At 30.6% G+C, this 15,349-nt stretch overlaps 1 protein-coding gene across 3 annotated transcripts; it reads right to left on the reverse strand.

The window, feature by feature from the left end:
- Nucleotides 1-1,240: 1,240 nt before the first annotated feature.
- LOC145936624 (uncharacterized) lies at nt 1,241-2,756 on the reverse strand. 3 transcript variants are annotated; one of them, XM_083038974.1, is made up of 4 exons: nt 2,543-2,756; nt 1,930-2,303; nt 1,714-1,866; nt 1,241-1,613 (listed from the first exon to the last, which is right to left on the reverse strand). In XM_083038974.1, the coding sequence occupies exons 2-4, from the start codon at nt 2,290-2,292 to the stop codon at nt 1,404-1,406; spliced, it is 726 nt and encodes a 241-aa protein (XP_082895100.1). In that variant the 5' UTR covers nt 2,293-2,303; nt 2,543-2,756; the 3' UTR covers nt 1,241-1,403. The 3 variants fall into 3 exon arrangements, with proteins under 3 accessions (XP_082895100.1, XP_082895099.1, XP_082895098.1); XM_083038973.1 differs by having other exon boundaries at nt 1,939-2,308; XM_083038972.1 differs by having other exon boundaries at nt 1,930-2,308.
- Nucleotides 2,757-15,349: the final 12,593 nt, after the last annotated feature.

Below are 15,349 nucleotides of genomic sequence, written 5' to 3' on the forward strand. Positions count from 1 at the left end.
ACTGTACAGAGAGATCATTAGCCTGTTGATGTTTAGATTTAGGAGAGACGCAATTTGCTGGACCCAACTCATTTCAGAGTTATTTTTATAGAAGAGAGACTACTTATTGGTTCTTGAATGTGATTTTTCTCATAAGTATCGCAATTATATACATGCACTGCTTTAATAATGGCCAACGTAAGTATAAGGAACAGGTGTAAACTCGTTATAGGAAGGATAAGTAGCGAGGATATCCCGAACAACATGAAAGTCTACAAAAGACATTTTTTGGATGTTCAAGAAACGTCTTTGAAATGCTTTTACAGGCATCCTTCCAGTTTGTGTTGTCTTCGGGCGCGTTATCGAGTAATGCACGATTATAAGCACAACTTTCCATACTCATGAGAATAATACTTGCAATTTCACGAGAGACAAGTAATCGAAATACGTGAAAGTTGTTACCTCGCACTCACAAGCTCCCATGTATTATTGGCAAGTGAATTACATATCTCACAAGATGATTGATTAATTTATATTTCGGAGGATATTGTCTATCTCCACTAGAAACTGTTACTTTTGGGAACCGTCAGGCAGGATCTTCACAAAAATTGAGGAAATGCGCTTTGAAGCAATAAGTATTGTACTGTAAGCGTTACTGTTATGATAATTTAAGCTGTTATGTACACATAACGCGTTTATATAAACGTATATTTTCCCTGAGATTTGATATCGATAACCATACGTATTCTGATGACAAGAGAAAAGCGGAGCTCAGTTTTTGTAGCGAGATCTCTAACTACATTAATGATCTAAAACGAAAGAGACACAGAGATATCCCATGTATCACTCTGTTTTCTGTACATATATATAGATGTATTTTATAAGTGTAAATACCATAGATCTATTCATTAGAAAAAACAACTTCAACACGTTTTTGTAGCAATTAAGTAAACTCTACTATTAAGCAATATATCTGATGTTCGCATATGGTTAATTGTTGATTCAATCGATGATATTGTTTTGTATATTTGTATATTTCTCTGATTTCATGATTTCGCTGAATTGTCATTGCGAGACCGATTGTTCATGTTATAAATAATTATTGTTTATGATATGTACAGTAAAACATTATACGATATGATTGTCATTATTTTGCAATTATAAGCATGTATATATGTGTACATATATATATATATATGTATATACACATATATGTACAAATATATACATATATACATATATATCCTGAACTACACAAATATATGTAAATAAACATTTTGTAACTATTACACTTTATTCATTTATTCTTATTCATGTTTTCTTTTTTTGAATTTTTTTATATAATGCAATAAAAAAAAGGATATATTTATAACTAACATAAAATAACACTAATAACAAGATTTTGGTCTTGACAAAATCTTAATCTAAGTACCGAGTATAAATGCATTACCTTGTTTTGAAATTTGGACTTTTAATTTTGAATTTTCCTCTCTCAATTGGCTTACAACTTGTCGAAGAGTCTTAGCTTCTTCCATCAATTGTGCGCTTTCATCCATACTCTGGGATAGTTTTTCTTGAGCTTCTCTTAATTCTGTAATGTAGTCACAAGCTCGTGCTAGTATACCTCCTTTGCTCTATAAATAAATTAGGGAATTATCGTTAGAAAAAAATAATAGAAAACTCATTTCTACTAAATTGTCGAAATATTAATTTAAGAATTTGCAAATATCATACTTGTGGTTCAAAATTTCCTTTTGCATCTCCCTCTTTATTCACATTTTGATCGCAATCCGCCAGGAGCTTCCCCAATTTACTAATCCAATTGTTAATTTTATCTCTTCTACGTCTCTCAACTTCATTGTGTGTTACTCTTCGCCTTTCGTCCCTCTATAAAGATAATATAATTCATATTTCCGAGTAGAAAAATAACAATAACCTAAAATGCAGTACCTTTTTTACATTTGTAATAATATTCTGCGATCCTTCTAGCTGCAATTTGGTTACACGTGGTGTGGCTGCTCTTGCAGATGTCTCTGATGTTACAACATCGTTGCCATTGCTGAGTACATAGAGTTGTCCATTTAAGGGAGAAGCCAAAACTTGCACAGTATTATTCACAGGGGTGGCTATCGAAACTTCATTGTTCTCTCTGTGATTGTTGCTGACTTGCATAACTTTGTACGCCACTGTATTGTCACCTCTGTTTATCGCATACAGATGATACTGTACGTTGTCATCATCAGCCTCTACCTCAGCATCGCAGTCCACTATCTCTGCCTCTTCCAAAACTACACCAATAGTTTCGTCGTTCATTGTATTTTCGTCTGCACTATATAAAAACATTTATTTTGACAAGATATTTGACAAGAGAAAGAAAGAGATAAAAGTTATTACTAGTTAGAAGTTATAACAAAAATAATGAAACTTTTGATGAATAAATAACATAAATTCTGTTTAAAAATTAAATATATACTTGTATACACACATAATATATAATATATAAATTAAATATACACTTGTATACATATTTGCGTACATAATAATAATACACTTGTATACGTACCTCTCGTCGATAGTATCGGTTTGATTGACAACTTCCATTTCAATAAAAAGCAATAAACATTTATGATCAATAATTTAATATTTAAACGACACACTGATATATATATACAATATTATAGACTATAAGAATGAGATCTTATTGAAGGTTGATATTTCTTGCGGAAATTTGTTGCACAGCGTGAAAAACAGTGTACATTAGCGTCCTCACAGGAAACATTGCAACTAGAGTTAAGGTGCCTTTTCATGCTGACGCTCGACACTCATTTTTAGCGGCATAAGACGTCACGTGACCAAAATTGACAAATTGGTATCTTTATTTTTGGTAACGTGACGTCTTTTAACGAAATAAATATTTTATATTTAATAAATATATTTTCACAAATTCAATATATATATGAATATGTAATATAAATTCCACGCGCATGCGCGAGAAATCCAATACACGATTTATTAAAATTATTATTGATTAATAATACGTAAAAAAATAATATAATAATGTATTTTATATTTTATTTATAATATAAATATATATCTATTATTTATTTTTATTATTTATATTTTTTTATTGTAATATATAATTTAATTTATTTTTATTTATGCAAGACCGTGATTACAATAAATTGTACAGAAAACAGAAAAATATACATTTAATAATAATAAAACATCATTAATTCTACTAATTTCTTACTAATTCTATTTTTCATTTAACGGCTTGTCGATTAGCGATTTTTATTTATTTATTTGATTTATAATCTCAGGACTCTTGCGCTTATTCAGATGCAGAATCTGCGAGAAAAATCAGTTTTCATATATTTTTGTTATTAATTTACAGATAATTATTAATGCAATTAACGTGCAATAATACGAGTCTTTTAATATCTTCGATAATTCATCTAAATTAATAGATTATATTTTGCGAAGAGATAAATAGTTAACGAGCAATAATATAATTGCGCTCGAAAAATTGTCTGAGTTAATAGGTTAACATATTTTGCGAAGAGGTATAGTGTAGCAATATGTGTCTTTTCAGGTCCGAAAAATCGTCTGAGTTAATAGGAATACATGTTATGCAAAGAGGTTGATCGAAGTAACGTCGGTAATAGAGGTTGGTAATTTATCGATAATAACGTCGATAATTTACCAACCTTCATTACCGACGTTACTTTGAACAACCTCTTTGCATAACATGTATTCCTATTAACTCGGACGATTTTTCGAACGTCTTAAGAGACACGTGGCACATATGGGATACATAACCTACTGTTTTAAATTAAATTAAATTTATTAAATAATGCTAAATAATTTTTACAAATTGATGATACTCGTAAATTAAAAATTCATCCATTTCTAAAAAGTGCATGTTAAGTCGATTCTCGAAAGTCTCGAAGTATTGTTGCCTCTTTTCCGCAATGCTGATTGGTTCTCTGTCGATTCGCGTTGTGTGTTATATTCGTAGCATCGAAAGACTGTCATCGCGAGGGTTAACAGTTAGCAGTTTGACCAAAATAAAATAAAATAAAATAATAATGTTTTAAATAATATGTGATAATACTTTAAGCTTAATTAATATTTTTGACATTCGCGTTGTGTGTTATATTCGTAGCATCGAAAGGCTGTCATCGCGAGGGTTAGCAATTAGCAGTTTGACAGTTAGTCCAAAAAGTAAAATAAAATAATGTTTTAAATAATATGTTATTATACTTTAAACTTGATTAATATTTTGGCGGAAAAAAGGCAAAAATACTTGCGAGAATCGACTTAATGTCTTTTTTAGAAAAAGATTAGAATAACAAAAGCGCGCGTTACGCCATTCCTCGATTTTAAATAAAAAATTAATATTTTTATATAAAGTTTGTTTAAACTTGGTTAATATTTTTTGATAGAAATCAGATGATTAAAGCATTACATTGCTAATTAAATTTTAACATAAAAATATGTTATAAAATTTAATATAATAATGTTATAAATAATATGTTATAATGCCTTATCTGTGCGATTAATATTTTTTGACAGAAATCAACTGATAGCTGTTATAAATATTAATCGAATTTAAGGAATTATAATACATGATTTAAAACATATTATTATTTTAAATGTTATAACATATTCTTATTTTAAGAATTAATTAGCAATTTTACGTTTTAATCAGCTGATTTCTGTAACAAAAATATTAATCGAGGATAAAATATTACAACATATTATTCACAACATATTGCTATATATTTTAATTATTATAACATATTATTATTTTAAAATTTAAGTAGCTCGCTATATTAATATTTTTTAATTTATTCATTTAATTATAAAGTAATATATTTATTAAGTTAAAAATAGAAGTGAGACATAAATCCAAATTAACAATTAAGGTTCCGTAGCAATTTTTAAGGACAAATATTTCCTAAATTAGAGTCATAAATATATTTCGTCAGACACTTTTCGATAATCTTAATATAATTCGAATTGCGAATGCGCAGTAGAAATGAGTATCGACATCTATTACCGCGATATATGTATATAGTTACGCATAATATTAAAAATTAAAATTTTAAGCCGCTGACCCCATACGGCGCGGATTTATTTTACGTATATTAGACCAAAAAGTTTGTAGGCTGATATGGTGATGGTACCATCATAATGTGCAGGCAATGTACTGTTGAAATATATGAAAGATTAATTTTTGGCTCGCTTTAAAATATTGAAAATTAAAACTTTTTACCCGCGAACCCCATACGGCGCGGATTCATTTTACGTATATTAGACCAAAAAGATTAATATTAGATTAATATTAGATTAATATTTTTTGACAGAAATCAGCTGATAGCTGTTATAAATATTAATCGAGTTTAAGGAATTATATATTACATTATTTAAAACATATTATTTTAAATGTTATAACATATTCTTATTTTAAAAATTAATTAGCAAATTAACGTTTTAATCAGCTGATTTCTGTAACAAAAATATTAATCGAGGATAAGATATTACAACATATTATTCACAATATATTGCTATTTTAATTTTTATAACATATTACTATTTTAAAATTTAATAACCCTACTATATTAATATTTTCTAATATATTTATTTAAATAAGAAGTAGTATATTTATTAAGTTAAGAATAGAAGTGAGACATGAATACATATTTACAATTAAGGTTTCGTAGATATAATTTTTAAAATAAAAATTATTTTCTTAATTAGAGTCACAAATATATTTCGTCCGACACTTTTCGATAATCTTGATATAATTCGAAATCCGAATGCGCAGTAGAAATGAGTTTCGACATATATTACCGCGATATATGCATGCAGTCACGCATAATTCGTAATAATGTGCAGACAATGTACTGTTAAAATGTATATAAGATTAATTTTTTGCACGTTTTGAAATATCGAAAATTAAAATTTTTAAGCCGCAAATCCCATACGGCGCAGATTTATATAACGTATATTAGACCAAAAAGGTAGTACGCTGGTATGCTTATGGTACAAAGATAATCTGCAAACAATACACTATTGAAATATATATATGATGAATTTTTGGCTCGCCTTAAAATATTAGAAATCGATACTTTTTTACCGCTGACCCTATGCGACGCAACCTTATTTTATGTTATCGTATTAAAAAATTTGTACGCTGGTGTCTGCATGGTACCAAAAGATTCTGTAATCAATGTACTATTAACAAGTATAATCGATGAATTTTTGGCTCGTCTTAAAATATTAGAAATCGATACTTTTTTACCGCTGACCCTATGCGACGCAACCTTATTTTATGTATATCAAGTTAAAAAATTTGTACGCTGGTGTCTGCATGGTACGAAAAGATTCTGTAATCAATGTACTATTAAAATGTATAATCGATGAATTTTTGGCTCGTCTTAAAATATTGGAAATCGATACATTTATGCCGCTGACCATATGCGACGCATCCTTAATTTATGTATAGCAAATGAAAAAGTTTGTACGCTGTTGTCTGCTTGGTACCAAAAGATTCTGTAATCAATGTACTATTAAAATGTATAATCGATGAATTTTTGGCTCGTCTTAAAATAATAGAAATCGATACTTTTTTGACGCGGACCCTGTGCGACGCATCCTTATTTTATTTTATCGTATTAAAAAATTTGTACGCTGGTTTCTGTTTGGTACCCAATGATTCTGTAATCAATGTACTAATAAAATGTATAATCGATGAATTTTTGGCTCGTCTTAAAATATTAGAATTCGATACTTTTTTGACGCGGACCCTGTGCGACGCATCCTTATTTTATGTATACCGTATTAAAAAATTTGTACGCTGGGGTCTGCATGGTACCAAAAGATTCTGTAATCAATGTACTAATAAAATGTATAATCGATGAATTTTTGGCTCGTCTTAAAATATTAGTAATCGATACTTTTTTGACGCGGACGCTGTGCGACGCATCCTTATTTTATGTTTATCGTATTAAAAAATTTGTACGCTGGTGTCTGTTTGGTACCAAATGATTCTGTAATCAATGTACTAATAAAATGTATAATCAATGACTTTTTGGCTCGTCTTAAAATATTAGAAATTGATACATTTATGCCGCTGACCCTATGCAACGCATCCTTAATTTATGTATAACAAATGAAAAAGTTTGTACGCTGGTGTCTGTTTGCTACCAAATGATTCTGTAATCAATGTACTAATAAAATGTATAATCGATGAATTTTTGGCTCGTCTTAAAATATTGGAAATCGATACTTTTTACCGCTGACCCTATGCGACGCAACCTTATTTTATGTATATCAAGTTAAAAAATTTGTACGCTGATATCTGTTTTGTACCAAATGATTCTGTAATCAATGTACTATTAAAATGTATAATCGATGAATTTTTGGCTCGTCTTAAAATATTAGAAATCGATACCTTTTTGACGCGGACCCTGTGCGACGCATATTTATTTTATGTTTATCGTATTAAAAAATTTGTACGCTGGTGTCTGTTTGCTACCAAATGATTCTGTAATCAATGTACTAATAAAATGTATAATCGATGAATTTTTGGCTCGTCTTAAAATATTGGAATTCGATACTTTTTACCGCTGACCCTATGCGACGCAACCTTATTTTATGTATATCAAGTTAAAAAATTTGTACGCTGATATCTGTTTTGTACCAAATGATTCTGTAACCAATGTACTATTAAAATGTATAATCGATGAATTTTTGGCTCGTCTTAAAATATTAGAAATCGATATTTTTTGACGCGGAACCAGTGCGACGCATACTTATTTTATGTTTATCGTATTAAAAAATTTGTACGCTGGTGTTTGCATGGTACCAAAAGATTCTGTAATCAATGTACTATCAAAATGTATAATCGATGAATTTTTGGCTCGTCTTAAAATATTAGAAATCGATACTTTTTTGACGCGGACCCTGTGCGACGCATCCTTATTTTATGTTTATCGTATTAAAAAATTTGTACGCTGGTGTCTGCATGGTACCAAAAGATTCTGTTATCAATGTACTATCAAAATGTATAATCGATGAATTTTTGGCTCGTCTTAAAATATTAGAAATTCATTCTTTTTTGACGCGGACCCTGTGCGACGCATCCTTATTTTATGTTTATCGTATTAAAAAATTTGTACGCTGGTGTCTGCATGGTACGAAAAGATTCTGTAATCAATGTACTAATAAAATGTATAATCGATGAATTTTTGGCTCGTCTCAAAATATTGGAAATCGATACTTTTTACCGCTGACCCTATGCGACGCAACCTTATTTTATGTATATCAAGTTATATAATTTGTACGCTGGTGTCTGTTTGGTACCAAATGATTCTGTAATCAATGTACTATAAAATGTATAATCGATGAATTTTTGGCTCGTCTTTAAATATTGGAAATCGATACTTTTTACCGCTGACCCTATGCGACGCAACCTTATCTTATGTATATAAAGTTAAAAAATTTGTACGCTGGTGTCTGTTTGGTAACAAATGATTATGTTATAAATGTACTATTAAAATGTATAATCGATGAATTTTTGGCTCGTCTTAAAATATTAGAAATTGATACATTTATGCCGCTGACCCTATGCGACGCATCCTTAATTTATGTATAGCAAATGAAAAAGTTTGTACGCTGTTGTCTGCTTGGTACCAAAAAATTCTGTAATCAATGTACTATTAAAATGTATAATCGATGAATTTTTGGCTCGTCTTAAAATATTAGTAATCGATACTATTTTGACGCGGACCCTGTGCGACGCATCCTTATATTATGTTTATCGTATTAAAAAATTTGTACGCTGGTGTCTGCATGGTACCAAAAGATTCTGTAATCAATGTACTAATAAAATGTATAATCGATGAATTTTTGGCTCGTCTTAAAATATTAGAATTCGATACTTTTTTGACGCGGACCCTGTGCGACGCATCCTTATTTTATGTTTATCGTATTAAAAAATTTGTACGTTGGTGTCTGCATGGTACGAAAAGATTCTGTAATCAATGTACTAATAAAATGTATAATCGATGAATTTTTGGCTCGTCTCAAAATATTGGAAAACGATACTTTTTAACGCTGACCCTATGCGACGCAACCTTATTTTAAGTATATCAAGTTATAAAATTTGTACGCTGGTGTCTGTTTGGTACCAAATGATTCTGTAATCAATGTACTATAAAATGTATAATCGATGAATTTTTGGCTCGTCTTTAAATATTGGAAATCGATACTTTTTACCGCTGACCCTATGCGACGCAACCTTATCTTATGTATATAAAGTTAAAAAATTTGTACGCTGGTGTCTGTTTGGTAACAAATGATTCTGTTATAAATGTACTATTAAAATGTATAATCGATGAATTTTTGGCTCGTCTTAAAATATTAGAAATTGATACATTTATGCCGCTGACCCTATGCGACGCAACCTTATCTTATGTATATAAAGTTAAAAAATTTGTACGCTGGTGTCTGTTTGGTAACAAATGATTCTGTTATAAATGTACTATTAAAATGTATAATCGATGAATTTTTGGCTCTTCTAAAAATATTAGAAATTGATACATTTATGCCGCTGACCCTATGCGACGCATCCTTAATTTATGTATAGCAAATGAAAAAGTTTGTACGCTGTTGTCTGCTTGGTACCAAAAAATTCTGTAATCAATGTACTAATAAAATGTATAATCGATGAATTTTTGGCTCGTCTTAAAATATTAGAATTCGATACTTTTTTGACGCGGACCCTGTGCGACGCATCCTTATTTTATGTTTATCGTATTAAAAAATTTGTACGCTGGTGTCTGTTTGGTACCAAATGATTCTGCAAACAATGTACAATTAAAATGTATAATCGATGAATTTTTGGCTCGTCTTTAAATATTGGAAATTAATACATTTATGCCGCTGACCTATGCGACGCATCCTTAATTTAAGTATAGCAAATGAAAAAGTTTGTACGCTGTTGTCTGCTTGGTACCAAAAGATTCTGTAATCAATGTACTATTAAAATGTATAATCGATTAATTTTTGGCTCGTCTCAAAATATTGGAAATCGATACTTTTTACCGCTGACCCTATGCGACGCAACCTTATTTTATGTATATCAAGTTAAAAAATTTGTACGCTGGTGTCTGTTTGGTACCAAATGATTCTGCAAACAATGTACAATTAAAATGTATAATCGATGAATTTTTGGCTCGTCTTTAAATATTGGAAATTAATACATTTATGCCGCTGACCATATGCGACGCATCCTTAATTTATGTATAGCAAATGAAAAAGTTTGTACGCTGTTGTCTGCTTGGTACCGAAAGATTCTGTAATCAATGTACTATTAAAATGTATAATCGATGAATTATTGGCTCTACTTAAAATATTAGAAATTGATACTTTTTTGACGAGGACCCTGTGCGACGCATCCTTATTTTATGTTTACCGTATTAAAAAATTTGTACGCTGGTGTCTGCATGGTACGAAAAGATTCTGTAATCAATGTACTAATAAAATGTATAATCGATGAATTTTTGGCTCGTCTTAAAATATTGGAAATCGATACTTTTTACCGCTGACCCTATGCGACGCAACCTTATTTTATGTATATCAAGTTAAAAAATTTGTACGCTGGTGTCTGTTTGTTACCAAATGATTCTGTAATCAATGTACTATTAAAATGTATAATCGATGAATTTTTGGCTCGTCTTAAAATATTAGAAATTGATACATTTATGCCGCTGACCCTATGCAACGCATCCTTAATTTATGTATAGCAAATGAAAAAGTTTGTACGCTGTTGTCTGCTTGGTACCAAAAGATTCTGTAATCAATGTACAATTAAAATGTATAATCGATGAATTTTTGGCTCGTCTTAAAATATTAGAAATCGATACTTTTTTGACGCGGACCCTGTGCGACGCATCCTTATTTTATGTTTATCGTATTAAAAAATTTGTACGCTGGTGTCTGCATGGTACCAAAAGATTCTGTAATCAATGTACTATTAAAATGTATAATCGATGAATTTTTGGCTCGTCTCAAAATATTGGAAATCGATACTTTTTACCGCTGACCCTATGCGACGCAACCTTATTTTATGCATAGCAAATGAAAAAGTTTGTACGCTGTTGTCTGCTTGGTACCAAAAGATTCTGTAATCAATGTACTATCAAAATGTATAATCGATGAATTTTTGGCTCTTCTTAAAATATTAGAAATTGTTACTTTTTTGACGCGGACCCTGTGCGACGCATCCTTATTTTATGTATACCGTATTAAAAAATTTGTACGCTGGGGTCTGCATGGTACCAAAAGATTCTGTAATCAATGTACTAATAAAATGTATAATCGATGAATTTTTGGCTCGTCTTAAAATATTAGAATTCGATACTTTTTTGACGCGGACCCTGTGCGACGCATCCTTATTTTATGTATACCGTATTAAAAAATTTGTACGCTGGGGTCTGCATGGTACCAAAAGATTCTGTAATCAATGTACTAATAAAATGTATAATCGATGAATTTTTGGCTCGTCTTAAAATATTAGTAATCGATACTTTTTTGACGCGGACGCTGTGCGACGCATCCTTATTTTATGTTTATCGTATTAAAAAATTTGTACGCTGGTGTCTGTTTGGTACCAAATGATTCTGTAATCAATGTACTAATAAAATGTATAATCAATGACTTTTTGGCTCGTCTTAAAATATTAGAAATTGATACATTTATGCCGCTGACCCTATGCAACGCATCCTTAATTTATGTATAACAAATGAAAAAGTTTGTACGCTGGTGTCTGCATGGTACGAAAAGATTCTGTAATCAATGTACTAATAAAATGTATAATCGATGAATTTTTGGCTCGTCTCAAAATATTGGAAATCGATACTTTTTACCGCTGACCCTATGCGACGCAACCTTATTTTATGTATATCAAGTTATATAATTTGTACGCTGGTGTCTGTTTGGTACCAAATGATTCTGTATTCAATGTACTATAAAATGTATAATCGATGAATTTTTGGCTCGTCTTTAAATATTGGAAATCGATACTTTTTACCGCTGACCCTATGCGACGCAACCTTATCTTATGTATATAAAGTTAAAAAATTTGTACGCTGGTGTCTGTTTGGTAACAAATGATTATGTTATAAATGTACTATTAAAATGTATAATCGATGAATTTTTGGCTCGTCTTAAAATATTAGAAATTGATACATTTATGCCGCTGACCCTATGCGACGCATCCTTAATTTATGTATAGCAAATGAAAAAGTTTGTACGCTGTTGTCTGCTTGGTACCAAAAAATTCTGTAATCAATGTACTATTAAAATGTATAATCGATGAATTTTTGGCTCGTCTTAAAATATTAGTAATCGATACTATTTTGACGCGGACCCTGTGCGACGCATCCTTATATTATGTTTATCGTATTAAAAAATTTGTACGCTGGTGTCTGCATGGTACCAAAAGATTCTGTAATCAATGTACTAATAAAATGTATAATCGATGAATTTTTGGCTCGTCTTAAAATATTAGAATTCGATACTTTTTTGACGCGGACCCTGTGCGACGCATCCTTATTTTATGTTTATCGTATTAAAAAATTTGTACGTTGGTGTCTGCATGGTACGAAAAGATTCTGTAATCAATGTACTAATAAAATGTATAATCGATGAATTTTTGGCTCGTCTCAAAATATTGGAAAACGATACTTTTTAACGCTGACCCTATGCGACGCAACCTTATTTTATGTATATCAAGTTATAAAATTTGTACGCTGGTGTCTGTTTGGTACCAAATGATTCTGTAATCAATGTACTATAAAATGTATAATCGATGAATTTTTGGCTCGTCTTTAAATATTGGAAATCGATACTTTTTACCGCTGACCCTATGCGACGCAACCTTATCTTATGTATATAAAGTTAAAAAATTTGTACGCTGGTGTCTGTTTGGTAACAAATGATTCTGTTATAAATGTACTATTAAAATGTATAATCGATGAATTTTTGGCTCGTCTTAAAATATTAGAAATTGATACATTTATGCCGCTGACCCTATGCGACGCATCCTTAATTTATGTATAGCAAATGAAAAAGTTTGTACGCTGTTGTCTGCTTGGTACCAAAAAATTCTGTAATCAATGTACTATTAAAATGTATAATCGATGAATTTTTGGCTCGTCTTAAAATATTAGTAATCGATACTTTTTTGACGCGGACCCTGTGCGACGCATCCTTATATTATGTTTATCGTATTAAAAAATTTGTACGCTGGTGTCTGCATGGTACCAAAAGATTCTGTAATCAATGTACTAATAAAATGTATAATCGATGAATTTTTGGCTCGTCTTAAAATATTAGAATTCGATACTTTTTTGACGCGGACCCTGTGCGACGCATCCTTATTTTATGTTTATCGTATTAAAAAATTTGTACGCTGGTGTCTGTTTGGTACCAAATGATTCTGCAAACAATGTACAATTAAAATGTATAATCGATGAATTTTTGGCTCGTCTTTAAATATTGGAAATTAATACATTTATGCCGCTGACCTATGCGACGCATCCTTAATTTAAGTATAGCAAATGAAAAAGTTTGTACGCTGTTGTCTGCTTGGTACCAAAAGATTCTGTAATCAATGTACTATTAAAATGTATAATCGATGAATTATTGGCTCTACTTAAAATATTAGAAATTGATACTTTTTTGACGAGGACCCTGTGCGACGCATCCTTATTTTATGTTTACCGTATTAAAAAATTTGTACGCTGGTGTCTGCATGGTACGAAAAGATTCTGTAATCAATGTACTAATAAAATGTATAATCGATGAATTTTTGGCTCGTCTTAAAATATTGGAAATCGATACTTTTTACCGCTGACCCTATGCGACGCAACCTTATTTTATGTATATCAAGTTAAAAAATTTGTACGCTGGTGTCTGTTTGTTACCAAATGATTCTGTAATCAATGTACTATTAAAATGTATAATCGATGAATTTTTGGCTCGTCTTAAAATATTAGAAATTGATACATTTATGCCGCTGACCCTATGCAACGCATCCTTAATTTATGTATAGCAAATGAAAAAGTTTGTACGCTGTTGTCTGCTTGGTACCAAAAGATTCTGTAATCAATGTACTTTTAAAATGTATAATCGATGAATTTTTGGCTCGTCTTAAAATATTAGAAATCGATACTTTTTTGACGCGGACCCTGTGCGACGCATCATTATTTTATGTATATCATATTAAAAAATTTGTACGCTGGTGTCTGCTTGGTACCAAAAGATTCTGTTATCAATGTACTATCAAAATGTTTAATCGATGAATTTTTGGCTCGTCTTAAAATATTAGAAATTGATACTTTTTTGACGCGGACCCTGTGCGACGCATTCTTATTTTATGTTTATCGTATTAAAAAATTTGTACGCTGGTGTCTGCATGGTACCAAAAGATTCTGTAATCTATGTACTATTAAAATGTATAATCGATGAATTTTTGGCTCGTCTTAAAATATTAGAAATCGATTCTTTTTTGACGCGGACGCTGTGCGACGCATCCTTATTTTATGTTTATCGTATTAAAAAATTTGTACGCTGGTGTCTGTTTGGTACCAAATGATTCTGTAATCAATGTACTAATAAAATGTATAATCAATGACTTTTTGGCTCGTCTTAAAATATTAGAAATTGATACATTTATGCCGCTGACCCTATGCAACGCATCCTTAATTTATGTATAACAAATGAAAAAGTTTGTACGCTGGTGTCTGTTTGCTACCAAATGATTCTGTAATCAATGTACTAATAAATTGTATAATCGATGAATTTTTGGCTCGTCTTAAAATATTGGAAATCGATACTTTTTACCGCTGACCCTATGCGACGCAACCTTATTTTATGTATATCAAGTTAAAAAATTTGTACGCTGATATCTGTTTTGTACCAAATGATTCTGTAATCAATGTACAATTAAAATGTATAATCGATGAATTTTTGGCTCGTCTTAAAATATTAGAAATCGATACTTTTTTTACGCGGACCCTGTGCGACGCATCCTTATTTTATGTTTACCGTATTAAAAAATTTGTACGCTGGTGTCTGCATGGTACGAAAAGATTCTGTAATCAATGTACTAATAAAATGTATAATCGATGAATTTTTGGCTCGTCTTAAAATATTGGAAATCGATACTTTTTACCGCTGACCCTATGCGACGCAACCTTATTTTATGTATATCAAGTTAAAAAATTTGTACGCTGGTGTCTGTTTGTTACCAAATGATTCTGTAATCAATGTACTATTAAAATGTATAATCGATGAA

Source organism: Prenolepis imparis, unplaced genomic scaffold (genome assembly GCF_030444845.1).
Source record: "Prenolepis imparis isolate NDT839.2.m4 unplaced genomic scaffold, iyPreImpa1.0 SCAF_5, whole genome shotgun sequence".
Classification (NCBI taxonomy): Eukaryota; Metazoa; Arthropoda; class Insecta; order Hymenoptera; family Formicidae; genus Prenolepis; species Prenolepis imparis.

What these genes read in the sequence shown, in the direction of transcription:
- LOC145936624 (XM_083038972.1), bottom strand. Translation starts at nt 2,580, where the DNA reads ATGGAAGTTGTCAATCAAACCGATACTATCGACGAGAG. An exon ending in ACCGATACTATCGACGAGAG is followed by an intron (nt 2,309 to 2,542) that starts GTACGTATACAA and finishes GTTTTTATATAG; the next exon opens with TGCAGACGAAAATACAATGA. An exon ending in AAGGAAATTTTGAACCACAA is followed by an intron (nt 1,614 to 1,713) that starts GTATGATATTTG and finishes ATTTATTTATAG; the next exon opens with AGCAAAGGAGGTATACTAGC.